This window comes from Pseudopipra pipra, chromosome Z (genome assembly GCF_036250125.1).
Source record: "Pseudopipra pipra isolate bDixPip1 chromosome Z, bDixPip1.hap1, whole genome shotgun sequence".
Taxonomy (NCBI): Eukaryota; Metazoa; Chordata; class Aves; order Passeriformes; family Pipridae; genus Pseudopipra; species Pseudopipra pipra.
The window spans coordinates 52,780,138-52,806,053 of record NC_087581.1 but is presented as its reverse complement, the minus strand read 5'-3'; the positions used below and the strand labels follow the sequence as shown (position 1 = coordinate 52,806,053).

The 25,916-nt window shown below is 37.9% G+C and overlaps 1 protein-coding gene across 11 annotated transcripts in view; it reads left to right on the top strand.

Annotated features, from left to right (window-relative positions):
* The window catches only part of MCTP1 (multiple C2 and transmembrane domain containing 1), a 178,914-nt gene that overhangs the window by 21,048 nt on the left and 131,950 nt on the right, over positions 1-25,916 (top strand). For 9 of the 11 annotated variants that reach the window (XM_064641480.1, XM_064641477.1, XM_064641475.1 and 6 more), the window contains exons 3-6: positions 11,261-11,403; positions 12,845-12,924; positions 13,621-13,726; positions 20,600-20,638. In XM_064641480.1, coding sequence (XP_064497550.1) covers positions 11,261-11,403; positions 12,845-12,924; positions 13,621-13,726; positions 20,600-20,638 — 368 coding nt within the window. The remainder of the gene's footprint in view (positions 1-11,260; positions 11,404-12,844; positions 12,925-13,620; positions 13,727-20,599; positions 20,639-25,916) is intronic. The other 2 variants (XM_064641478.1, XM_064641476.1) reach the window with 1 other exon arrangement.

Genomic DNA, 25,916 nt, shown 5'->3' with positions numbered 1-25,916 from the left:
TTCTGCCTTTAAAATTTATATTATTTTTTTCTTTTTTTTTCCAAAGTGCATAAATATTGACCTGATCTTCAAATAGCAATAGGAAAATACTTGTTCTGAGCACAAGGGAAACATTTATTGGCACTTTCATGATGACCAGAAGTAGTGTGCTTTCTGGTTGAAATCTTAGAGGAAGAGTTCCTGGAAATAGCTGTTGATCACCATCTAAGATCTTGACCTCTAAATGGAAAACATTACCAGTGCTCTGTGTCTGTCTCTGCAGGAGACAGTTCAGTAATGCTTCCTAAGGCTAGAAAACCTGTCTTTGTAGAAGGAGCTGAGGTCTTGATCCTTAAGTGGCTGACTCTGATACTGAAACCCGTATCCAAAAACGGCAAGAGGAGTGCCAGAAATAGTGCACTTAGTGCTCTGATGCAGTGCAAAGGCTTGCATTTCAATTTGATAAATTTACCATTTCTGATATGAAATATTTGTAACAGTAATAAGTTAGCTGCTTAAATTGAGAATAACTGAGAGAGATGACTGTCAAAACCAGGAGACTATGAAGAACTGTAATAGTCCAAGAGTATTCACAAAGACTTTGCTTTTTATCTGGTGAGTAACTCTGTATACATCTGCATTTTCAGGATCTAAAAAATTAGGTGCCAATGGGATAATAAACTGTGATGATTAAGTAACCTTTTAATATACTCCTGATTTTTGTGCTAGAACACAATGTTGAAAGCAAATCTATTTATAAGGCAATGCATTTAAAATTATTGAAAAGACTTTTCATTATAGCCTAACTACAGAGCATACTATATATGTTTGAACTGTGGGTTTCACTGATATACCATACTGAAATTCTGTCCTTCCTTAAAATACAGTGCATAAACTGTAGCTTTTTAGATTGAAAAACTTCATTCTTAGGGTTTAGGTAACCAGGATTATGAATAAATTTGTTATTGTGAAATATTGCTAAGTCTGTCGCACAGTTGAGAAAGATAGGAACATGCTCCTATTCTTTTCCTGAAGAGGTGAGATGAGAAAATTATTGGCATAAATCAATAACTTAGTGCTCACACCATCTTCCAAATTTGGCAGGTAGTCACAAGGCAATAATCAGAGAAATGCTATTCATACTGTAACAGCTAGACAGATGCCACATTCTTTTTAAAAGTCCTTTTGGGCCAGTATTCATGTCACTGATTATGAACATTAATCAAACTAGCTCTTTACATTTTTATTTTAATGTATTAAAGAAATATATAATTTGAATGCTGTAATACAAACAAAATCAGATATCATTATTTTTTGGATCAACATCAAAGGGTTTCTATTTACATGAAATCAGAATGGACAAGAATGTTATGTTATACAAAGGTGTTTCAGAAGGGTTTTATATGAGGTAAAAATTAAACACATCTTCCCCTTGATTTTGGTATATGTCATGAAAAATTCTAGTTTTTCCAGATCAGTCTGAATTCTTAAGGTCTGATCCGTGTATACACAGCAACTGGTGTTAATGACTGTGCCCATACCTCCTTTGGAAGCCAGAATCAGATCTAGAGCCATTCAGTTTTGTTTGACTACTTTTGAAAGGCTGATAAGTTCTTGTTGCAAAGCACTAATTGCATTGTTTGTTTAGTTTTCTATTTGTTCTATTTGTTCAGTTACTCTGGATATATTCCCTTTCTCCAATTCTCCTAACCATGGTAGAAGTCCTCTCACAAACTTGTGGAATCCAAAGGACCTCTCAGTTAAGGGATTTAAATTTCACTGTGTCTTGTTATGAAAGATCCTAAATGTCCTCTGGAGAATTCCAATTTATCAGTGTCATCTGGTTTTGGTACTACAGTTCCAATGGTGCATATTCCTTGCCATCCAGGGGGTGGAGCTTTTCTAGCCTTATTTCTGCAAAGCCAGTAGTATCCTGTGTTATCTGGAACAGGCCCCCAACGTATATTCAAAATACTTATTCTTGTTACATCTGAATATGAACAACATTTGGGATAATCTCCCACCATTATTCCTTGGTTGCAATTAGATGACCCCATTTTCCATTGAGGGGCTGCTTCTGGTCCTTTTAGAAGTCTTTGAAACAAGGGTCCCTAATGATTGCTATTTCTACTGACAAAATTTGTCAATCTATGGGTTTGGGCTGCTTTTCTGTCCAAAAGGAGCATCACTCCAGTTGGAGGAAAAGCATTGGAAGATACACCTAGTATTGGAAGCTCCATTGTCTGAATGCTTTCATCTGAATGAGTGGGAAATTGAGAAAAAATCCAACAGTCACTGCTATTTGTTGTCAGTGTCAAAGCCCGCATTAGTTTTAGGTGTGAATTTTTCTTCCAAGGGTCCAGTAATATTTGTTCTATTTGTGTCATGCTAGAGAGGTCTTCAGGGAAGAGGATGTTGCTGTCTTTCCCACTTACCTCCCAGGCACTTGTAGCCATACTTGCCATTACAATTGTTAATTGAGAGGTCTTGCTAGGATGGTTGACTAGTCCAGGTGCAAATAACCGTGCTGCAATACTGGAAACATTGCTCTGAAAACACAAAATAAGCCATTTAACATCTCTCATTTTAGAGTCTCTGCTTCCATTGCAGTTCTTTTTTTCTGCAGCGGATTTGCTGTTTGCTGTACTGTCCAGTGTGGTCCTTCTGGGTCAGAGGCTGGATTGATTTGTATATAGCAAATCCAAGAGTCTCCATCTGTTGTTTTCACAACTGTATGTAGTCAGGAGAACTTGAAATGGTCCTTTCCACTTCTGTTTGAGCAGCTCTTCACTCCATGTCCAGAGGTACGCCCAGTCTCCTGTCTGGTAAGGATGTGCATGAACACCCAAGGTTTCTGATGAGGCTTAAAGAACAAACTTATATGGTAATGAAAGTATTTTTCCCAAAGAGATTATATGTTCTCTTAAATTGTGATTACCTATCACATGGCTCTCTCCAGGAGTAGTTACAGTTTGATAGGGTCTCCCATAAAGGGTTTTGTATAGGCTTACCTTTTGCCTGGAGTTTGGCTGGATTCTAGTTTTTAACAATGCCAGGGGAAGAGGCTGCATCCCTTTAAGTGAACTTTCTTGACAGAGTCTGTTTATTTGCCTTTTTAATCTTTGGTTAATTCTCTTAATCTTTCAACTAAAGTGTCGTGTCGTAGAAGTATGCAAATCCTGTTTGATTCCTGATATTTCAGACCATTTTTGCACAAATTCTGCTACAGACTGAGGCCCCCTGTCTGAGGACATTCCCAATGTGATTCCAAATCAGAGTATTACTACTTCTAACAACACCTTGATAACTTCCCTTGCTTTGTTGGTGTGACAGGGAAAAGCTTCAGGCCGTCCAGAAAATATGTCAAGTAAAACCAATAGGTATTGACATCGTTCTTGTCAAGATAACTTAGAAAAACCTATTTACCAATAATTTCCCAGGCAGTTTCCTCTTTTTGTAGTCCCCAGAGGCTTTTTGTAGGAATATGGATAGTTTTGTAAACATATTTTACATTTGCTGACTACACTTTCATAGAATCATAGAATCAACTGGGTTGGAAAAGACCTCTGAGATCATCAAGTCCAACCCTTGGTCCAACACCTCCATAGCTACTAGACCATGGCACTAAGTGCCACATCCAGTCTCATCTTAAAAACCTCCAGGGACGGAGAATCCGCCACCTTCCTGGGCAGCCCATTCCAATGCCTGATTACTCTCTCTGTAAAAAATTTCTTCCTAATATCCAACCAAAACCTCCCCTGGCACAGCTTAAGACTGTGCCCTCTTGTCTGGTTTCCTGGGAGAAGTGACCGACGCCCACCCAGCTACAACCTCTTTTCAGGTGGTTGTAGAGAGTGATGAGGTCTCCCTGAGCCTCCTCTTCTCCAGGCTAAACTACCCCAGCTCCCTCAGCCTCTCCTCATAGGACTTGTGCTTGAGTCCCTTCACCAGCCTTGTTGCTCTTCTCTGGACCTGCTCCAGGACCTCAATATCCTTCCTGAACTGAGGGGCCCAGAACTAGACACAGTACTCCAGGTGTGGCCTCACCAGCACTGAGTACAGGGGCAGAATCACTTCCCTGGTCCTGCTGGCCACACTGTTCCTGATCCAGGCCAGGATGCCCTTGACCTTCTTGGCCACCTGGGCACACTGCTGGCTCATGTTCAGCTTCCTGTCAATCCAAACTCCCAGGTCCCTTTCTGCCTGGCTGCTCTCCAGCCACTCTGTGCCCAGCCTGTAGCGCTGCAGGGGGTTGTTGTGGCCAAAGTGCAGGACCCGGCACTTGGCCTTGTTGAACCTCATCCCGTTGGAATCAGCCCAACTCTCCAACCTATCCAGGTCCCTCTGCAGAGCCCTCCTGCCTTCCAGCTAATCGACACTCCCCCCCAACTTTGTCATCTGCAAATTTGCTAATGGTGGACTCAATCCTCTCATCCAGATCATCAATAAAGATATTAAACAGAACTGGGCCCAACACTGATCCCTGGGGGACACCACTAGTGACTGACTGCCAACTGGATGCAGCCCCGTTCACCACCTCTTTCTGGGCCCAGCCCCCCAGCCAGTTCCTAACCCAGCACAGAGGGCCCCTGTCCAAGCTGTGGGCTGCCAGCTTTTTCAGGAATATGCTGTAGGAGATGGTGTCAAAGGCCTTGCTGAAGTCCGGATAGACACATCCACAGCCTTCCCCTCATCCACCAGGCGGGTCACCTGATCATAAAAGGAGATCAGGTTGGTCAGAGAGGACCTGCCCTTCCTAAACCCATGCTGGCTGGGTCTGATCCCTTGTCCATCCTGTAGGTGCTATGTGATTGCACTGAGGATGATCTGCTCCATAACCTTGCCAGGCACTCAGGTCAGGCTGACAGGCCTGTAGTTTCCTGGGTCCTCCTTGAAGCCCTTTTTGTGGATGGGCGTGACATTCGCCAGCTTCCAACCATCTGGAACCTCCCCAGTGAGCCAGGACTGTTGGTAGATGATGGAGAGTGGCTTGGTGAGCTGTTCCACCAGCTCCCTCATCACCCTAGGATGGACCTCATCTGGTCGCATAGACTTGTGAGGATCCAAGTGGCTCAGCCGGTCACAAACTGTTTCCTCCTGGATTACAGGGGGGGCTATTCAGCTTCCTGTCTCTGTCTACCAGTTCCAGAAGCCAGTTGTCTTCAGTACAACCTGTCTTTCTGTTGAAAACTGAGGCAAAGAAGGTGTTAAGTACCTCAACCTTTTCCTCATCTTTGGTGACTATGTTTCCCCCCATGTCCAACAAAGAATGGAGGTTTTCCTTGCCCCTCCTTTTGCGATTGAATATTTTGCTTGGGAAAACTCTTGTCATTTTTACACAAAGTACTTGATGATCCAAGCTATTTATAATAGCTTCTGTTTCCCAGTGTGTTTCTATTTGCTTATCTTCTGCTATTTGTCTCATCACTGCTTGAGATACTATGATTTTCTATTTGTAGTTACCCACCATCCTTCATAATTTAGATGGGCTTTTAAAGTTTTAGCTAGCTTTTTGTTCTGGGCCTGGTGCTCTGGGGTTACATCTGAAAGGTTCACACATTTTAATGGAGTAACTACTAGGATGCTTTTCTGTGCCACCTTTGTAGCAATTTTATCTGCTTGTCAATTTCCAACCTTAGTTGGTATGTTTCCAAACTGATGACCTTTACAGTGCGTAATATCCACTTTGATTGGTAACTGAACACTTTCCAGTGATTGTTTAATGACGTCTCCATACTTGATAGGAGATCCTTTGTGCTGAAAGGAGCCCTCTTTCTTTTGAGATAGCTCCATGGGTGTGTACTGTTCCAAATATATATTTAGAATCAGTCCATATGTTGTTCTTACCTTCAGACAATTCTAGGGCTTGCTGCAGAGCGATGAGCTCAGCTTTTTGTACAGAGGTGTTAACAGGTAACGGGTTAGCTTCGATTACTTCCGTTTGGGTTACTACTGCATACCTAGATTTCTGCTCTCCTTTGCACACAAAACTGCTCCCATCTGTGAATAGTCCCCAGTTTGGATCTTCTGTTGGAGTGTCCCTTAAGTCTTCCCTGCTGAAGTCAACTTTCTCAATGGTTAAGAGACAGTCACGTTTTAAGGCCTCTTGGCATTCTGGTACAGATTCAAGAAACATGGCTGTGTTCAAGGCAGTAATTGTTTTCAGTTTCACATCAGCCTGTCTCAGCAGGAGAACTTGATACTTATGCATTTGATTTGGGGACAGTCAGTGACCCCTCCTTTTGTTCTAGGACAGAGAAAACCATGTGTGGAAAATAAATAGTTATTTTCTGGCCCATGGTCAGTTTCCAGACTTCTTGTATTAAAAGTATAGTTGCTGCTCCAGCTGGAAGACAGGTGGGCTATCCCTCACTTACAATCCCCAATTGCTTGGAAAAATATCCCACAGCCATTTTTCATGCCCCCAGTCTCTGAGCTACCACTCCTAATGCAAAGTATAAGCATTCATGCACAAACAGTTCAAAAGGTTTGGCCAAGTCAGGTAATCCTAATGCAGCGGCTGACATTAGAGCACTTTGTAAGTCTTTGCAAGCCATCTGGCATTCTGGAGTCCACTGTAACATCTCTTTAGGGTTTCTTGGGGCCTCATTTAAGCTCTTACCAGAAGTCCATAACTAGGAATCCGTGGCTGATACCAATCAACTATTCCTAAAAATATTCTTAATTCACATACAGACCTTGGCTCTGGAGTTTGGCAAATCATCTCTGTTGTTTAAATTCTGAGGCTTTGCAGTCTCTTAGAAATGGTGAATCCCAGATATGTCTGGCAATTTGGGTCTTCTTCTTGGATACCTGTAACCAGCTTGTCCCAAAAAGTTTAGTAAACTTGCAGTCATTTCAGTACATCTGGTTTGGACTTCTGTGGCTATCAGTATATCATCTACATGCTGCAACCAATGTGATTTTTTCATTTTCCTTTTTCCGTATTTCCAATTATTTTGCCAGTTGATTCCCAAACAGAGTGGGGTTATTTTTGAACTCTTGTGGGAGGACAGTCCATGTTGATTGGGTTTTATATCCTGTCTAGTGACTTTCCCATTCAAAGCAAACAGAGATTGACTTACAGTTGCAAAGGGTGTATGGAGGAAAGCATCCTTAAGATCCAAACCAGTGCACCACTCATCAGATACCTTAATTGTGGTTAGAAGTTTGTAAGGATTTGCTACCACTAGGTAGGTGTATTGCACTTGTATTATTAATAGCTCTTGTACTAGTCTGTATTCATTAGTATGTGGCTTTTTACTAGTAAGATGGGAGTATTATATTTTGACTCACATTCTCTTAGTATCCATGTTTGCACACATTTAGTAATTAATTCCTCTGACTCTTGTCTACCTTCTAATTCCAAAGGATATTGTTTCTGCCATACCAGTCTGATGTCTGGTTTCAGTTGTATTCTGACTGACTCTGCTGCTTTTGATCTCCCCGGAATTCCAGAGGCCCACACCAATGGAGTAACAGCTTTTTCCACCTCTTCTGGGATTTCCTTTGTTGTGTTTGGTTGTTGTAACAACATAAAATCCTGGGCCAACACCATTTCATTATAAAAAATTAGATACTTGTGTTTGTCATTTTCAAATATTATCTCTTCCTAACAAAACCATTGGGCATTCAGGCCCAGTATATAGAAATTGATGTGTTAACCACTGTTTACCTACCTGGAATTTTTAAAGGTTGGAAAAAATGGCAAAGTTTTGCTTTCCCCGTTGCACAGTGGCATTTAAAATATTTTGGCTCAGAGCCCTTTTGCATGTATTGAGAAGAAAATAAACTGCCCTGTTTAAAATCAGCGGTTCATTCCTCAGTGTCTAGGCGTCAGCTGGAGATGCCTCCCCTTTGTGCTTTATCTAATATAATTTTAATAGCATAATTGCCTTTGGAATAGTGTCTTTCATTCCACATATATGTGATCTCTAGTAACTGATTAGTAGCTTCCTTTAAACTTAATTTTTAACATTCTGCCAAGTTAGTGGATCGAAAATGATCATCTGCTGTCCCCTGCTGGATTCCTTGAGCATACATTCTTTCTCCCTTCCTCTCTTTTCTCTGAGGTCTCCCCATTTTTCCAAGTGAAAAGCTTTGTCTCAGTGAAGTCATTAGAAATTGTTGCCAAATACCTCCAAAATTGTAGGGGAATAATAGAACCCTCAAGCACTGTCTTTTTAGTATTAGAAAGCAAGACATTATTTTATTTGCAGCATCAGGTGTGTATGTGGCCAGCAAAAATCCTGCCTCTATACGGACACCAATACATTACTTTTTCACCTATTTATATATTTTTGAGAAACAAATTATTATTCAGTGGTTCTTAATTACATAATTATCTTTCATTAGTTACTATTCTACCCTCTATTGGTTATTAATTTCTTGCTTTCTATGCTAATTAAGTCCACATCTTTAGTCTGTTTAGTATTTTTTTTTCCTCCAGTAGGAACCTTCCAGCACATATACTGAATTTTTTGTTAATTCTTTTCTTTTTCTGCTGGTTTCTGCAGAATGTCCTTGGTGGTTCATTCCACATGTCCAACAATACATCTTTCTCTCTCGAGTTTTATTCATTGAAGCACATCCAAGTTAGTTTAACAAAACTTACAGTTTTAGTACTTTTCCCAAACTATGTTCTCACAAAAGTAGCTTATAACAATTTTTGCTATATGCTGGCTAAAAATGATATGAGGCCTAATACAATTTAGGATTAATTAAAACAGCTAATTAAAAGTTTAATTAAAACTGTATATTAAAACCAAATATCAGAAAAACTTTATCATTCCAACAGTAGTTTGACTTTGTTACATGGAGTGAAGGGCAGAAATACTGTAGAGGAATATGGAGGCTTTCGCATTGTCCTTTCCATCTCACTAGCACAAGTTATAGCAGAGCAGTCTCAAGCTCCCCTGTGTTCACTGTTGAATACTGTTCAGCTAACAGTTTATCATCTTCCAGCATGTAGGGACATCCTACTCCTGCATCTTTAAGATTTCCTTCTTAAAGTATGTAAAAAATATAATTTCGTGATCATTATGCCCAAGATGGCTTCTGACCACCACATCTGCCACAGCCCTTGTCTCTTCATAAACAGCAGGTCTACTGGGGTACTACCCTGGTAGCCTCACTTACCAGCTGCAACAGGAAGTTATCTTCCACACGCTCCAGGAATTTCCTAGACTGCTTCCTCTCTGCTGTGTTTTCAGCAGACAACTGTCAAGTTAAAGTCTCCCACAAGAACAAGGTCTGGTGATCATGAAATGTCAGCCAGCCACTTAGAATATGTTATCTACCTCTTCAGCCTGATTGGGTGGTCTGTAACAGTCCCACCAGAATGCCTTGTTAGCCTTCCCCTTGGTTCTTACCCATAGGCACTCAACCTTATCATCACTGTCCTTGAGCTCTATACAGTCAAAACACTCCTTTAATGTAGAGAGCCCCCTCACTGCCTCTCCTTCCTCACCTGTACCTTCTGGAGAGCTCCTGACCATCCACTGCACTCCAGTTATGCAGTCATTTCACCACGTTTCTGTGATGGTCACTATGGCACAGCTTTCCTGCTGCACAATGGCTTCCAGCTCCTTCTGTTTGTTACCCTTATTGTGTGCATTGGTATAGACGCACTTCAGCTGGGCTACTGATTTCATCCCCAGCGCTGGCATACTGCCTCCAGGCTCATGTCTGGTGAGCCCAGTCTTATCCCCTTCCCCCTTCAAACCTAGTTTAAAGGCCTCTCGTTCAACTCTTCCAACTCACAGGCTAATATCCTTTTCTGCCTTTTTGGATGCTGCAGGCTGTCAGGGGATGACTGATTTTGCCCTCTCCCACCTTAGTCATGCAAGAATTCCTGGTACAATCAAGGGATGCTTCACTGCCAAACTCTTTACACAAAGACCAAGGCCTGACAGGATTCCTGAGGTTGTAGAGTGGTCCTGAGGAGCAGCAGGATGGGTGCACCACCCCATGGTGTCTATATTCAAAATATTCTTCACGTTACACAGAATTAATTAAAATACCCGATCTTTGCCTTCAAAATCACCACCACTACTTGAATAACCAAGGAACAAGTTAGTTGTGCTAGACAAAACATTTTTATGCCACTGAATTGTGCCCCAGTAATTATGAATGGAAATGACTGTAACCCTGTCAAATATGAGACCCTGGTTTCCACTTCTGTAGCTTTCTGAAAAGGAGATAAAACTTTAGGTAAAGAATACTGACATCTTCTGGCTGGATGAAATAATGTAAAGAGCTCGAGTCATACCCTCCTAATTTATGTTTAGAAGAATGTGTTGCAATTTTAAGAAAAGTGAATGACTGTATTTCCCAGTAGATGGAAATGCAAACTTCTAAAATATGTCAGGCTTGTGAAAAGCCTTAATAGTAAAAAAAAAAAGTCTTGTCTCATAATTTGACTGCTGTTCATGAAGATGCAACTGTTATTCATGCTAGAGTTATTGTTTATTTTAAAATAGTCTTTGATTGGTTAGTCTCAGATGTGCTCTTGGATTACTGCTATTCTCGATGCCCACCCAAGAGTCCTCCTTTCACCAGTTGTTCCCTGTGACACCACGTCCAAGTTCCATGTATTCTCTGTTCATGCCATATTTAACATTTTTCTTTCAGTACCCTTCAGAGTTGTCTTTCTGGTCACAGTTAATTGTTACTTGGTTGTATCAGGGGGCTTAGGCCTGTGCTCTCTGGTGAGTAGGTGATTGCTGCAAGAAGCATTTTGTGAACTTTATGGACTGACCTTAGAGTTGATTTTCTCGTTGTGAGTTTTGTAGGAAGTGAATCTTTATGGAAGAGGAAAGCCTGGAGACAGTAAAGTCAATGAAAAGTTACACTAGTGGTGTCTGTGGACTACGTGCCTTTTGAAAGGCACAGGATAATTAGATTAATGTTTTTACGGGAGTAATTTTAACTATATAATCTAATTTTTGTGGTTGCATTAAGATAATATCCTAGCCTTAAGAAAGACATAGTTTAGTTAAGTAAAACCAACACTGCAGTAGCCAGTATTTCATGTGTGACTTTGGGAATGGATTGCAAACAACAGAAAGTGATGCAAGCATTTGATATTAACAGAGTCAATTACCTGAGTAATGACACCCTGGAAAATAACAGATTGTGACAGTAAAAAAATCTTTCATCTGATGCTGTTTTTGGTTTGATTGTCTATAGAAATTACTTTTAGTTCTGTTTGAAGTAATTTAGTCTCCATTCCCTTACTGTATTACAAAGATATAATTAATACTATATATGTCTTTAACAGGAACCAGTGATCCATATGTCAAGTTCAAACTTGGAGGAAAAGAAGTATTTAGAAGTAAAACAGTACACAAGAACCTCAATCCTGTGTGGGAAGAAAAAACTTGCATTCTTATAGATAACCCAAGAGAACCATTGTATATAAAGGTAGGACACTATCTTTACATATGTCGGACAAATTACAACAGAAGAGTTATTGAAAGAGTTTAATTTTGTGATTTTTGTATACTGAAAAGTTTATTGTACAATAGTGCATTACTAAAGACTATTATTTAAATTATGTCTTAGAATGATGATATCAACATTTTAAAAAGTGATAAATACCACAAATATTTTTGTTTATTTGAGGTCATCATTGTTTTGCATTTCTTTAGTGTGATCTTAGCAGAAGGACAGCGAAAGTAAACTGTCTTTCATGGTGATGACATGTGAGGGGCTTGTGCTCACATACTTGCATTCAAACCCTTTGAGTCCTGCAACAGTGTTGTAGCCTTTGGGCCATAGGATTTCTGTTACTGCTGTCTTAACGCTGTCCATATTACGGTATTTGTGGAAGATGAACCTCTTTGCCTCCTGGAAAAGAGTTAGTGTAATACAATAGTTGAAATATTTGCATTAAAATTGAAGAACTTGAACCTAGTCCTGTTATAGCTCAGTTAAAGGTTCTCCTTACAAGATGTTCACAAGTAGCACTTTTACTTAGCTGAAAGTATATTCTAGTCCTCAGAAATCCTCATGACAATGCTTACCAAAAAAAATTTAATGTACCTTGAAAGCAGATTTTGATAATTGACACTTTCCCTTATTTTTTTGTGGCACAATTTTTTTTGTTGCCTTGTTTATTTCCCTGCAAATCTGCCCCCAGCTTATCTGTTGTCCTTTCTTCTGACTTAGAAAGGTGTAACCCATCTCAGCTTGTACTATTCAATGTATTGGCCACAGATTCCTGTCTGGATATCAGTAAATTTGTCCAGGTGCTCTCTCTTTAGGTAGGAAATTAGCAGGCAGGGTTCTCATAGTAGATTATTAAATGTCATTGTTTCCTTACACGTATCCATTAAGTTTTAATCTTAGATTGTAATATTTCTAACCTTACAAAATTATACAACCTTCAAAATGTACAATTATATTATTCCTAATACTGATGCAAGTGCTGTAATAACCCACTTTTCATAACCATATCCTGCCCTCCTCCTTCCATTTTGCAGAATTGATAAAGGAATCAATGTATAGCAAATCAATGATTCTGCTTAACTTTAGGTATTCTTTTGGTCTTCATTCTTTCAGTGCCAATGTTTATCAGAATGCTTTTTTTTAAAATAAAATTGATGTTGTTCACATATGTAGTCTAATAGTAGTGTACACCACTGTGTGTCTCTACATGATGCAGTCTGACTTTTAAACAAGCAGTTTCAAGCTTGATTTCTGGCCAGAAAGTTTCAGGTTGCTTTCAGGTAGTCCTGGTTTAACAGGTGAGAAACATGAAGCTGTAACTCTGGAAAAGGAGTTTCAAGAACCATTCATAAAGTCAGAAAAGCTCAAAAGAAAGAAGATTTCTAGTACTAAAAAATGCTCCTGTGCATCTTAGGTATTTGACTATGACTTCGGACTTCAAGATGACTTCATTGGTTCAGCATTTTTGGATCTCACGTCGTTGGAATTAAACAGGTATGGCACAAACAAGCTTACAGAATATTTCTATATGGCTGTCTGGTAATATCATGTTTGTGGAATTGCAAATAGAACTTTATGCTAGAAAATAATTATACCAGAGAATATTCTGGTTTGGAAGGGACCCACAAGGATCATTGAGTCCAACTGTTAAGTGAATGGCCCATATGGAGATGGAACACACAACCTCGGTGTTGTTAGCACCATGCTCTAAATAACTGAGCTAATCTCAGGGTTTCTGTATAAACCTACTAAACTAACTAAGGAAAACCACAAAGTACTTTATTCTGAATGCTTATGTATTAGCTGATTATGAACAACATTTTTATAGTGTCTATGGAGCAGTTAGTTTTATAAACACTTTAATCTCGGTTTTATGCTGTCTTCATTCACAGCATAACCACCTGCTGTTTGACTTTCTTTTTTCTGGTTTTTAATCCATTCTGGTTTAATTTCTTCAGTACATGTAAGTACTTAACAAGTAAAAGCATTTAGTATTTTTTGATGAGCATTTAGACAGAAATACTTTAAAGTAGAAATAGGGCAAATTTGTGACACTGTTTTTAAGTAATTTCTTATAAATGGAGATGCCTTTAATTCTCATAATTCAGAAATTTCATTATCTGTGAAATATATCCGTAATATATCAAAATAATGGAAATCAAAATAAATGTGTACTTTTTTGTCTCCTAGGCAGACAGATGTTACCTTGAGTCTGAAGGATCCTCATTACCCTGACCATGATCTGGGAAGTATATTCTTGTCGGTTCTGTTGGCTCCAGGAGAACAGCGAGAACCGGTAATTTTAATATTTTAATAAGTGTGATCGCTCCTGTGATTGTTCTGTGGTTGGATGACTTAGAGCACAAGAGCAAACCTCAAATTATGGGATTAATTTGATTTTTCTAATTCTTAAAATAACACTGAACGGTGTTTCTGGTACAGTACAGCATGCTTCATCTGAGTTGGATCCTTCCTGAGATAGTAATGAGGAATCCAAATGGATCATAAATTTCAGATAAAGTCAGTTACAGGTGAATGGTGCTGATTAATATGGAGAAACATCAGTAAACCACTGGTTAAGAATTTTTGACCTAGTGCTGGTATCTCTGGGTAAGAATATTTGATTCCTATTCCATGCTGAAAATAAAGCTGAAAAAAGGTAGTGTTTCTGCTTTTTGACATCTAATGTTAAAGTATTATTTGATGTTTTTCAATTTCCTGTTTACATTTCAATTATGAAATTGTGTGATTTTCTAGGTTTGTTGTAGTTCCCTCATCAGTCTTAGTTTTCTGAGCTGCTTAGTTGTAAGTGAAACTATTTTCCAGTTTTCTCGGTTGTCCTAGTTGTGACAAACTCTGTCTCTAGATGGATATATTTTACTAGCTTTTTGTGTGTTGACTTTTGACTTGGGTAGTATAACTGTGGCAGAAATAGAAGAGATGATATCTCAGAGGTTGTAAAATAATATGGATTCCTCTGGCTTCAGAGAGGCTGCAGTGAACCACGTGGACCTTGCAGCTAAATTTTGCCTTAAGCAAGCTGTTTTCAAATTAAATAAGAAATTGCTGTTAAGCAATAGATCCTGTAGAGGCAGGGTAGCGGGTTTTTTTTAATGCCAGTCTCTTTGCCATACCAGCAGCCACCACTGTGCAGCCACTCAGAAACTTTGTTCAGAAACTTTGCCCAGGCACTCGGGCACATAGACACACACCATGAACCCCACCCCAACCCCCAACGCCACCAGACTTCCAGAATCTTCCGGAAAGAAGACTGCACATGCCCAGAACTCATCTAGGAGGAGAGATTGGGGCATTACTGGATAAACTCACGATTTTTGACCTGTTTTTGGGCCCCCACCTCTGATGGACCAGGACTATGTATCGTGACCACAGACCATGATCACCCATGCGTGGCTGGAGCCACAGGTGGTGATATCTTTCTCTCTTTTCTCCTATCTCTTTTTCTCTGTTTTTGTCTTTCCAATTTTCCTCCCCTAAGATGATCATATGCTCCAGAAGAGCTATGCACCCCTTTTCCAATCCATTACCTTTTTTCTCCAGTTTTGGTTTTAAAGCACATTTTAATTAAATTTGTTGTTATATTGGTTATTTAGCATCATTTTGCTTTAATCCTCCCCCAAGGTTGCCCTACCTCAGAAGTGGGTTTCATAGGGGTGTTGGTGATTTAGCAACTGAATATCAAAAGTATTGGGAGCACCACAGACTTGCTGGGTAGCAACTTTTTTCATATCCAGCTGATTGGTTGTAATAGGAGGAAGAACTGGATTAGTGCTATCACGCATTTCATTGTTCACTTTTTTTAGTTTAGCTCAAGTGAAAAAATTTTCTTCCCATTCAAACTGTTAAATGGGACTTCATTCTGAAAACGTCCAAGATTCCAATTAAGAATCTGGTTCCTAATCTGAATCTTAATACTTATTGTTAGAAACCAGTCTTTCCAAGATACAGATCTCAGAGCAGTTCTGGCAAAGTTGCAGTAAATTCAGAGAATTTGTATCACAGTGCGAGCAAGATAACTTACAAGTTTAATATTGAATTACTGTATATGAATGTGTTTAGGGTTTCATAACTAAAGACTCAATTATCTTTTACTCAGTAACCATATGTAACAGTTATTTGTTAGATTTTTTTTTACTCTAAGGAGTAAAAGTGTATCACTCCAATTAAACTGTTGTCTTTGGTTATTTCTGAAAGGTTTTGTAATAATGAGGATAATTTTTATTGAAATTAGTATGATTGAGATCAATAAATTTTCAAATGTTGTTAAAAGATCAAGGCTAATTCTTGTCCACTCTCGAAATGTGCACCATATAAAGTAGCAATTAAAGCATTTGCTACATTCTCATGCTGTTTGAATGATGCTACTCCCCCTCTACTTGGATATCTCTATTCAAGTGTGGTTGAAATGTATAGATAAAAACCTGTGAACACCTTTAAATATGCTTTAATGACTGCTGCACAGAAGACATGCTGTCTCTTCACATTATGTACATTTTTTTAAGTAATTTCAAATTTACTTAAAGCCTGTTTGTTTGATATCCCTATATAGCTTACATTTCAAAAATACAGTTTCTTCTGAATAGGTTTTGTTTTGCTCTGGTGATAACTTGTGAATTCCTTGCAACTAAGAGTTGCAAGTCATTAAGTAATTAAGATAATATTTTTTGGTTTTTTACACCATATACATGTTGTCACACATAAATGGTGTAGAGTGGTTAAATCATAGAGCTGAAGATTTCAGAAATTAACTGCAAGTACTTATATTGAACGTACTATAATTCCATATATTTTAAATGAGAGTGTTATTAAGACCATTGGGAAATAAAAAAAAAAAGAGGAATAGCTTCAACAGAAGAAGTATTAGCTTTCCCATGTAGCCATAGAAGCCACATATCCTGTATTTTGGGCAGGTCTGTAGCCGTATTTCAAATTCAGACCTCTTGAACAAGATGACGTTTGTGGTGTGTCCTTTGGTAACTTGATGTGGATGATACTTTCCAAAGAGATCCTTTCACTGCCTGAACTGCAGTGAGGCTGTTTTGGAGGTCATGCATTGATGTGCAGGTAAAGGAAAAGTTTTTTGAGGGTGTGTTTTTGTGGCTGGAGGACAGGTCCTGTAGCAAAGTGCTATATTGACATTTCAAAATAATGTAGCTGTATGTTACAGGAAGATGCATCTTCTTACACTGCATAAGAAATATTGATGCTGATGGAGGATAAGGTACTCCAAGTGGAAGTTTGAACTTAAATGAGACAAAATGGGGGACCTTGTATATTGCCACCTATCTGTGAGAGAGGTATTATTGCAAATGATTTTAAAAATAAACAGTCAGTTTGACAGAGTAGTAGATTATTTTGTTTTGGGTGAAGCCTTGAGATGTGAAAAGAGATGAGAGAGAGATTTGATCCACAGAGGAACATTTTCTTCCTTATCTTTCTGGAAAAAAATTCTGATGAAATTCAGATTTTCTGCGTACTGACTGATAAGGTGATCTTGGGAATTATAGCTGGAAGGTCCCATTTCCTCAGATCAAAACATTACATTTTTGGATTCAGATATCAATTAAGAATGTTAACATATACATATGTTCATATAACTGTATGTAAAATTGTATTACACTGACTATGAAAGGGGAGTATTTATTTTGGAATCTGATGGACTGTGAAAAACAGTGCTTAAGTAGTTTATGATTGTGTTTTTCCAGTAGGAGAATATTGGACATAATTTCAATTAAAGGAAATTCAATATACTAGTTTCATAAGTAAGAACACAATATTAGATTTTGTGGTACATTTTATGTGAAGAAAATGCAGAAGTAGCTTGCAGTTATTAAATATTAATGTAAGAGTATGGGCAGGTGAACAAATCAAAATTTCTAGCAAATCTTGTCTCTGAATATCCTTGCCTTTTTCTACCTGGTGGTTGTTCTAAAGACATAAATATGTGAACATTTGAAGTAATAATCTTGTAACTTCTTATTTGAACTATGTAAATAAATAGAAACATAGCATTTCTGAAGTTATTAGAAGTCCTGTTCTTTTGATTTTTGACAGATGAAGGCAATCTGATTAGTTCTGATTTTTGAACAATCATAAATTGTGAATAAATTTGATTAATGAATTATTCTTATAGGACAATAAAAATTAGAAAGTTTTTAATATTTGTGTCCATTTCCAACCTAACACAATTAAGTTGCCATAACACTAGTTGCAATAATACATTTGCATTTGCTCTGTGCTGTTAACAGTACATTAATGCAGCATTTTAATTTTATTGCCTTGAGAGGACAGATAACTTAGGTAACTACTGTAAACTAAAAAGATGTAAAATAAATAAATATGGGAAAAGTATGTATGTATAAAAATGTTAAAATATGTGAGCTCTAAAAATTCATTAATTTATCTCTATTTATAAAAAATAGTGTGTTTATGGTGTACTTTCTCTATTTTTCCTTTTGATGACCTTCTGAATTTCTTCTTTTGATAACCTTCTGAATTTCTCCTTTTGATGACCAGTTTAAAAGAAGTCAGAACCAGCAGTTATTCAGTTTTTTTCTTGGACCTGCTCCAAAGAAGCTTGTTTTGTTTCTTTAATCTGATAGTGTTCTATTAGTATTCCCTTTGGATACATGTAGTGCAGCGCATGCCGGTGTGCTGTTTGTAACTACATGTATGTGTACAGGCTTCTTGCAAATTCTGTTTGGTGTTGTAGTAGTGGGTGCCACAGTGCATGTGAGTTTTTCTGTCTCTTTCTCCATCAGCATTCAGTGCACGGATTTCACCACTGGAGAACTTCCAGTGACTGTGACTTCTTCAGAGCTGCACGTCACCCAGGTCTTCACTACAATAGCTGTTTCCTACCTGGGTCTTACAGGCAATTTCCAGCTACAGGAAATGACAAAGTTGGTAGCTTGATGAGAACTGTTGTCTTGGAACCAGCAGAGATTGAGGACAACTGTTCACTGCTGGCAGCCTAAGAGGCATAGAAAATAGAAAAAAGGAAGCCAAGGGCTACTTGGATGTTGTTATTTAATGAGATTAAAGTTCAAGGCATCGTTTTTTTCCTAAAATGATCTATCTTAATGATGCTTAGGTTTTTTACTTCATATGAAAATATTAACAACATTAATATGCTGTCAGTTTGTTTGCTGTATTAAATCTTATAATACACTATTACTATTTATTTGTTTGTTTGTTTGTTTTATTTGCCAGAGGGATAATAATATAATAGGAAAAAAAAGACAGAGATAGACTCAGGGCATGGAATATTTTCAGATTAAAAAATTCCACGTAGATCATTCATCCTGATCTGTCCTATGCTATATATTTATTTTACTGGCTTCTAAGGGTGATTGCTATGGCTTCAGCTTATCTTGCTCTAACTGGTACTGATACCAGTGTACTCAGCAAATACGGCATATGTTTCTGTAGCTACAACTCAAACTGAACTCCTCAGAGTTTAAAGAACCATAGAATCATAGAGTTGTTTGGTTTGGAAGAGACCTTAAGGATCATCTAGTTCCAACTTCTTCCATTAGACCAGGTTGCTCAGGACCGCATTCAACCTGGCCTTGAAAACTTGCCAGGATGGGGCAGCCACAGCTTCTCTGGGCAACCTGTTCCAGTGCCTCACCACCCTCATGGTGAAGAATTTTTTCCTAGTATCTAATCTAAACCTACATAGTCAATTCAGCTGTTGGGCCATATTCTCTTCCTGGATCACAGCCTGGTCTGAAGACTAGTGAAGCTGAGTTTGTGCTCCGACTTGTAGCTGTGTGGGATTCAGAAATGGCGAGGAAGAGAGAAGCTATGTTGTGCTGGACAGGACCCAGGAACTCAGAGATTTTCATCAGAGCCTTCTATGGGCCTCAAGCTGCTTAATTCTTACGTGCTTCTTCTGTAAAAATGAATTCAGGGGTTTTCTCCAGCTTTATAAAGCGTTTAGTATCTGTGTATATTTTCCAAAGCCACAGTGCTACAATTATCATTAACTTACAGCAAAGCCCTTGGGTTTTAACTGTCCATAGCAACTTAAAAAGTGTCCTCAGCAGCTTGTTGTTTTTCTTCTCTCAAAAAGCTGTGTCTATTTGAAAAATTTCTGGATATTTCAAACATATAAATCCTACATATTTTTTTCTCATTTTAATTTTTCCCCATGATATAATTTAATTTATTAGTGAGGAAAATGTTTGCATTTCAAAATTTATTTCCATTATCTGAAAAAAAGTGGTTTTGCAATAGTTAATAAAAAGAAACATTATATTTACTTTTCATGACAAAGTTTCAAAAGGAATTAATGTTCTTTGATTTATTCTTGCTCAGTGTCAATATCAGGCTGCTAGATGTTATTAAATTGTATAAAGTAATTTTTCTGCATTTCCACAGAGCTGCTTAAGCAGCAGTTGTGTTCACAGATAAATTGTCCCCGATCTACTTGACCAGTATGTCTCCTTTATTTAATGATTTAGAATCTGTCTGTAGACACTTTGCCTCTCAGCATGTCAGAGCATGGTGTTTAGTAGTGCCAAGGTTTTACAGGTTATTTAGGTAATGGGACAGGGCAACTGAGATTTGGGATTTTTTGAGTGAAGGTATAACTTTGTTTTCTCCCTCATGTGCGTAATTACCAAACTAAGACATATTTTTGCTGCTGTGAAATGAACTAACAGTGATAACTTTAAGGATTTTGTAATAGATTCATGTTATCAAAGGACCGTTATGCGGGATTTCTATGTGGCTACACTTACGAGTTAAACAGTAGCATTCCAAAAAAATGGAGAACCTTATTATTAAAAAAACCTGCTATTCAAGTATCAGTCAGAATTGTAATCACTATCAGTAATGGCACATTCATTTTTTTCCATTTGCTTATCTAATTCTGTTTTTCTGTCTTTCTTTCTTACAAGTTCACATAATGCATTGTCTCCAGAAATGAGATTTTCAGACCACCCAGAAAAGTGTGCCTGGGTGTGCAAAGGGCTGCTACTTGCCTGGATTTGTTTCAGGCTTGTGTATCTGTTGCTGAATTGTACTTGTTGCTGTTTCAGTTGTAGTGGTGGTTAAATGTGAATTGTCCTGTTGGAGACAGTTGGCCTCCTTTTCTGTATTGCAGAGGAAAGGTAATTAAAATGCTTTATTTTATTTTCAGACAATGCTAATGAGGAAGAGTTGGAAAAGATCAAGTAAGGTAACTGTTATTTTTAGCATGTGGTCTTCTGGCTGTTTGTTTTTGGTTTTTTGTGAGGTTTTTTTGGAACAACTATGATGTTTTACCATTACCAAACATGACATCTAGGACTGTAAACTTCTGGCACAGGATTCATTGTCCTTCAAAATGTGTTTTGTTGACCTTGTTTTTTGTTTCATCAAATCAAAATCATGAAACAGTTTTTTTAATGTAATCATAAAACCTGTCAACTTAGTTACAGCATTTTAACCTATCTTTAAGTCATCTGGTAATGGCTGACATGTCCTGATTCCTTTTCTAAAATCTTTATTTCCCATGTATAAACAATTTCCTTTGTTAATGGGAACAAGGAATTCATGCAAAAGGATAACTTTCATTTTCTTATTACTTACTCAATAGAGGTTTTGTGTGCTGTTTTCACAGTGATGCTAGTCATCCATAGGTGACAGTCATAGCCACGCTTTAGAAGAGCAGAATGCTTAAGGAATCATTCTTGGTGTCCAGTTTATAGAGCTCTTTAGATTCCTCTTCAAGCAAATTCAGTATCTGGCTTTTCCCCTCTTAGGAACTGATAAAAAAGGAGCAGTGTATGCTCTTTTCCACAGTGGAAATGCTGAGAGTTTTACTATAGTGGAATACAACCAGTTTTTACCTTTCTTTTTTGCTGTATGTGTCTCCAAAGAGATAAAGAAAATGTATATAGTTGTCTGGCCAGTCTTACCTAATGCTGCCATTCTGTTTAAAAGTTTTAAGCCTTCTTACTATTTGTATTGATAAAAATAAAATTGAAATTTCTTGAAATCTCGAGTTGGTGTGGTAGATCTGGGTTTTTTTGAGATGTTACCATGTAAAGGTGTTAAAATGAGAAAAAAAAAGTGAAATAGCTATGTGGAATGATTGACTTATTTTGTAAAGTTATTTGCTTTTCTAGCATATTGATGCACAAATTTAAATAGAAGGTTGTTAACAAACGATGTATATGATGCTCACTTGACAAATATTTGCACACTTTTTAATCTTTAAATAGTAAAAGAGAGCAGTGTTCATAATTCTTCGGTTATGGATGGGTTTTTCACAGTTTGCTTCTGGATGCAGGACAATACTCTATCTCTGTTTCCTTTTTGAAATTTCAGAAGCAAAGATATTTCGTGAAGTGATGATGTATAGTATTTTGATTCTCACATGGTTCATGTAACTTCATGAAATATCTAAGGTGCTCAGACTCCTGAAGAGATAAGGAAGAGCTGTGAGAATGGTGAAGGGTAGAACTGTTTTCCATCATGACAGTGATATGTTAACTCTTGATGTGCTAAATATGTTTGTTCTCATACTTCAGATTACAAATTGATGAAACTATGAGCTTCAATAATCCTGAATGAATGGCACAACATGATAATTGGGAATTCTTCACAGCTCTTCAAGTGAATTATTTATTCCTGTTCTCCTCTGTTACTTTCATTTCATAACTTTTCATTCGGTAGTGGCATTTTTGCAGATCGGCCTCCGAGCTGATACTCCAGGTGGAGTCTCACCAGAGCAGAGTAGAGGGGGAGAATCACCTCCCTCAACCTGCTGGCCACACTTCTCTTGATGCAACTCAGAACACAGTAAACTTTCTGGGCTGCAGCAAAATATCACTAGGTCATGTTGGGCTTCTTATCTACCGACACCACCAAGTCCTTCTCCTCAAGACTGCTCACAATCTATTCTCTGCCCAGCCTGAATTTGTACTTGGGTTTACCTTGACCCAGGTGCAGGACTTTCCATTTAGCCTTGTTGAACTTCTTGATGTTCACATGGGTGCCCCTTAGTCACAACTGAGAAGCTACTTCTGATTAGTTACAATTGGGCATAAAAGCATGCATCTACTGCCTAAAGCAAGTGAATAAAATTGATTTTTAATTTGCATTTAGATAACTATATTTGCTTTAATTCAGCTTTAGAAATTTTTGCATATACTTTTAAACTGAAAAATAGAATGTATGAACATTTTAAGCAAGAATGAATTACAAAATGTATGGCTTTCAGCTCCTAACTGCTGACTGTTTTAAAAATTTCTTTTAGAAAGCTTTTCTGAAAATATGTGTGTTCCAGTTGCACAAACTAAATACCAAGACCTATGGCCTTAATAACTGATGCTTTTATGCCCAACTCAAAATATTTACTTTCTGTGGCTCCTGATTTGCATTTTCTTAATACCAAAAGCCTTATGAAGCATTTTTTGTTGTTTTAAAATTGAAACAAAATGCTTTTCCACTGAAATTAGATGTCTCTTGAGTAGAGAATAAAACTGTAAATAGCAAATCGTGGTATAAATATTGCAGAGACAAACATAAGCATAGAGTTGTATGATATTTCTTAATTCAAGTAATTTACAGTCAGTTCAATCTTTCAACCAGAATCTTTCAGCCAAAATTCTCCGGAATTTCAGAATAGATGGTAGAATTCTTGCATTTGGGTTTTTGTGAAGAATCTTTTAAAACTGAGAAAATATACTTGTTTTTTGTAAACCATGATGTTCTAGATGTCAGTTTATCAGCTGTAAATGGTGCTTGAAGGAGAACTACTATATATTGAAATAGAAGTAGAAAAGTCAGAATAGGTACGCCTGTCTGCTAGACATGTGATTATAAAAATTATGCAAATATTTGGTGAGGCTTACATTTGCATTAATTGTATGTGAGTGATAACAGCTGACCTAGTTAACAACAAAATCAGCATAGTAACACTTTGGCATGGGGGTTTCTGGGTTCATTCCAGAAATTACAAAAGTACAGGGAGTTTCCATAAAGTATTGATGGCCACTGTCCTTCTGTGTATCACATTCACATCAGCACTGGGACTCGGTGACACTGGTTGTCCAGGGCAGTAACAGTATCATCAGGAGACCCATTGACTTTCACATATTGCAGGCACAGTTTCCAAGAGGAATTGCTGGGAGAAGGACAATGGAGAAGGTTAGGACTGTACTGGCACAGCCTCTCTGACAGCTCCTTCTGCACACTGTTGTCCTCTATAAATATTTCCACTCTTTCCCAGAAAATGCAAGTCAGAGTGAGTGCCACAGCCTCCTTCATACTACACCTGAGCTGCCTCTGGCAAGTGGACTTAAGCCAAATTATTCCACTTAAAACCCCCACAAAAATACATGAAATGCCGCAAAAGTGTGAGCTCTTGTTACTGTAGTGTCATGACAACATTGCTCTACAATGGCAGTATCCAGATATTAGAGCAAACACCATAAACCAGATTTAACATGGCAATTATAATGAAAATACACAGGGCACAGGGCAGTGTAAATTTCACAACTACAAAAATTTTTATAAGCTTCACTTACGGTTAAAATATCGTAAAATATTAAGTTTAGTTGATAGAAAATTAAGAGAAATGTTTTTTCATATTGCAGTCATTATCAGTAGCAGTCAATTTACAAAACCAGTTTAGTCACAATGAGCAAACATTAAGAAGGAATCATCATGATCCCACTGATGACATTTTTGTAACTCAGTGTCTGTATGTTGATGACTTCTGCAAGGTGTCATACTTTGTATATAGTTTCTAATATAGGAAAAGCATTGCAAATGCACGTGACTGTCCCTTGGTTTTTTCATCGTGTGGTACATAGAACTAGTGGCTGTATCTATTGATATTCTCAATCTTTATTTTACATGTTTTATCCAAGTCATGTAAGTCTCCTAGAAACTGGGGGAGGAGAATTCTGTTTACTTGAATTTGCAGCAGTCATTTGTGACACTGGCTTTGTTTCACTTTGCTGTATTTGTACACCTATCCTCTGTTCAGTGATGGAGAGAAGTATTGTTCTTTTTTATATTCTTTCGCTGGTTTCTTGATTGATATTTTATTTAAAGCTTCCACGCCAAAGTTATTTTTTGGATAGAGATGCCATTGCAGGACAGAAAGCTGCATTATTGATTTGGTTTTTAAAACTTTTTAGTAAGTTTGTGGTAGGCACGCTTCTATTTTTATCTGTTGTGTTCAAGGACACAGAAGAGCAGTGTGTCCTAGTGGTGTGTGTACCAAGGAGGAGATTTTGTAAAAGCAGAGTCTGTTTGCATGGGCACAAGCACATGCCAGTGAGTTAGGTGGTACTTTGCAGGGGATGAGGGCTGATCAATGAAGAAGTGAGATCGTGCTGGGAGAGGACAGTGCGTGGGGTTTCTCCAACTCAGTATGGGCTCAAATTCCAAAGGTCACTTAGATACCCAAAGATAAATGTAAATATTTAGGGGATTTTGAAAACCACCTACTAAATGCATCTCTTCTTTTGATGAAAGTAACACTAACTCATTGAGAATGTGGTCTTGATGAACCTGAGGTAAATGCCCAGATTCTGACTAACCCTAGTTGTTTTCCCACCCCATAATGTTACCCAGATATACATGAACACATGCAAAACATTGAGTCATGTTATAAGGTTATCTTTCAGCTCTGACATTTGGCTAACTATATGAAACCTACAGACAGTTCTGTATCAGAAGATTTTCTGCTGTTAATGCCCCTAGCCCACCCACTGCTCTACATTTAGACAGAATAAATGGAACACAAATAAAAGCTAAGTTTATCACATCAGAAGGTGCTGGGTTTGCATGCATATAGTAGAAGCATTAAAGTGCAGTGTGTGGATATGAAAATATGTGGGTTTTTCTTTCACGGGTAGCTGTAAGCATCCTTTGATGTGAAAGATTCCTTTTCAGAAGTCAAATTTTAATTTCCTTTTTGGGAGAGTGAAAACCTCACTGCATGCAGGCTGCAACTTTCCCACCACCCCTCTCTCTCTGGTGTGTTTAGAACATGTCAGACAGGAGTTGCCATGCCTGTATCCTGCATATAAATTCTCAAAAATGTGAATAATGTGAATAATAATCCCACATTAATGACAGTTGATTATGGACTGAGATTTTGACTTTGCTTCTTTTCATGTTTTGGCATTATATATGAAATGTGTAACTTCCTACCTATTTACAGATAAATGAAAGGTTGTGTGGTTTCTTCGTGACTTTTTTTCTGTTTGTGTCAGAAGAGTGAATCCAGGCAGCAATAATCATGACATGCTTGCTGAGGGAAAAAAGTTACCTAAGAATTACTCTTGAGAAACATCCTTCATAGGAGAAATTGAGAAAGGTACAGACTCATTTCTTTGTTTTATTCTCATGGTTTCCCTTCTGACTTTGTAGTCAACTCACTTTGGGCTGGATTTTACAGACGTTTCTTAGCTACCTAAAAATGTACCTAGAAATGTACCTGTCTCACACTGTGA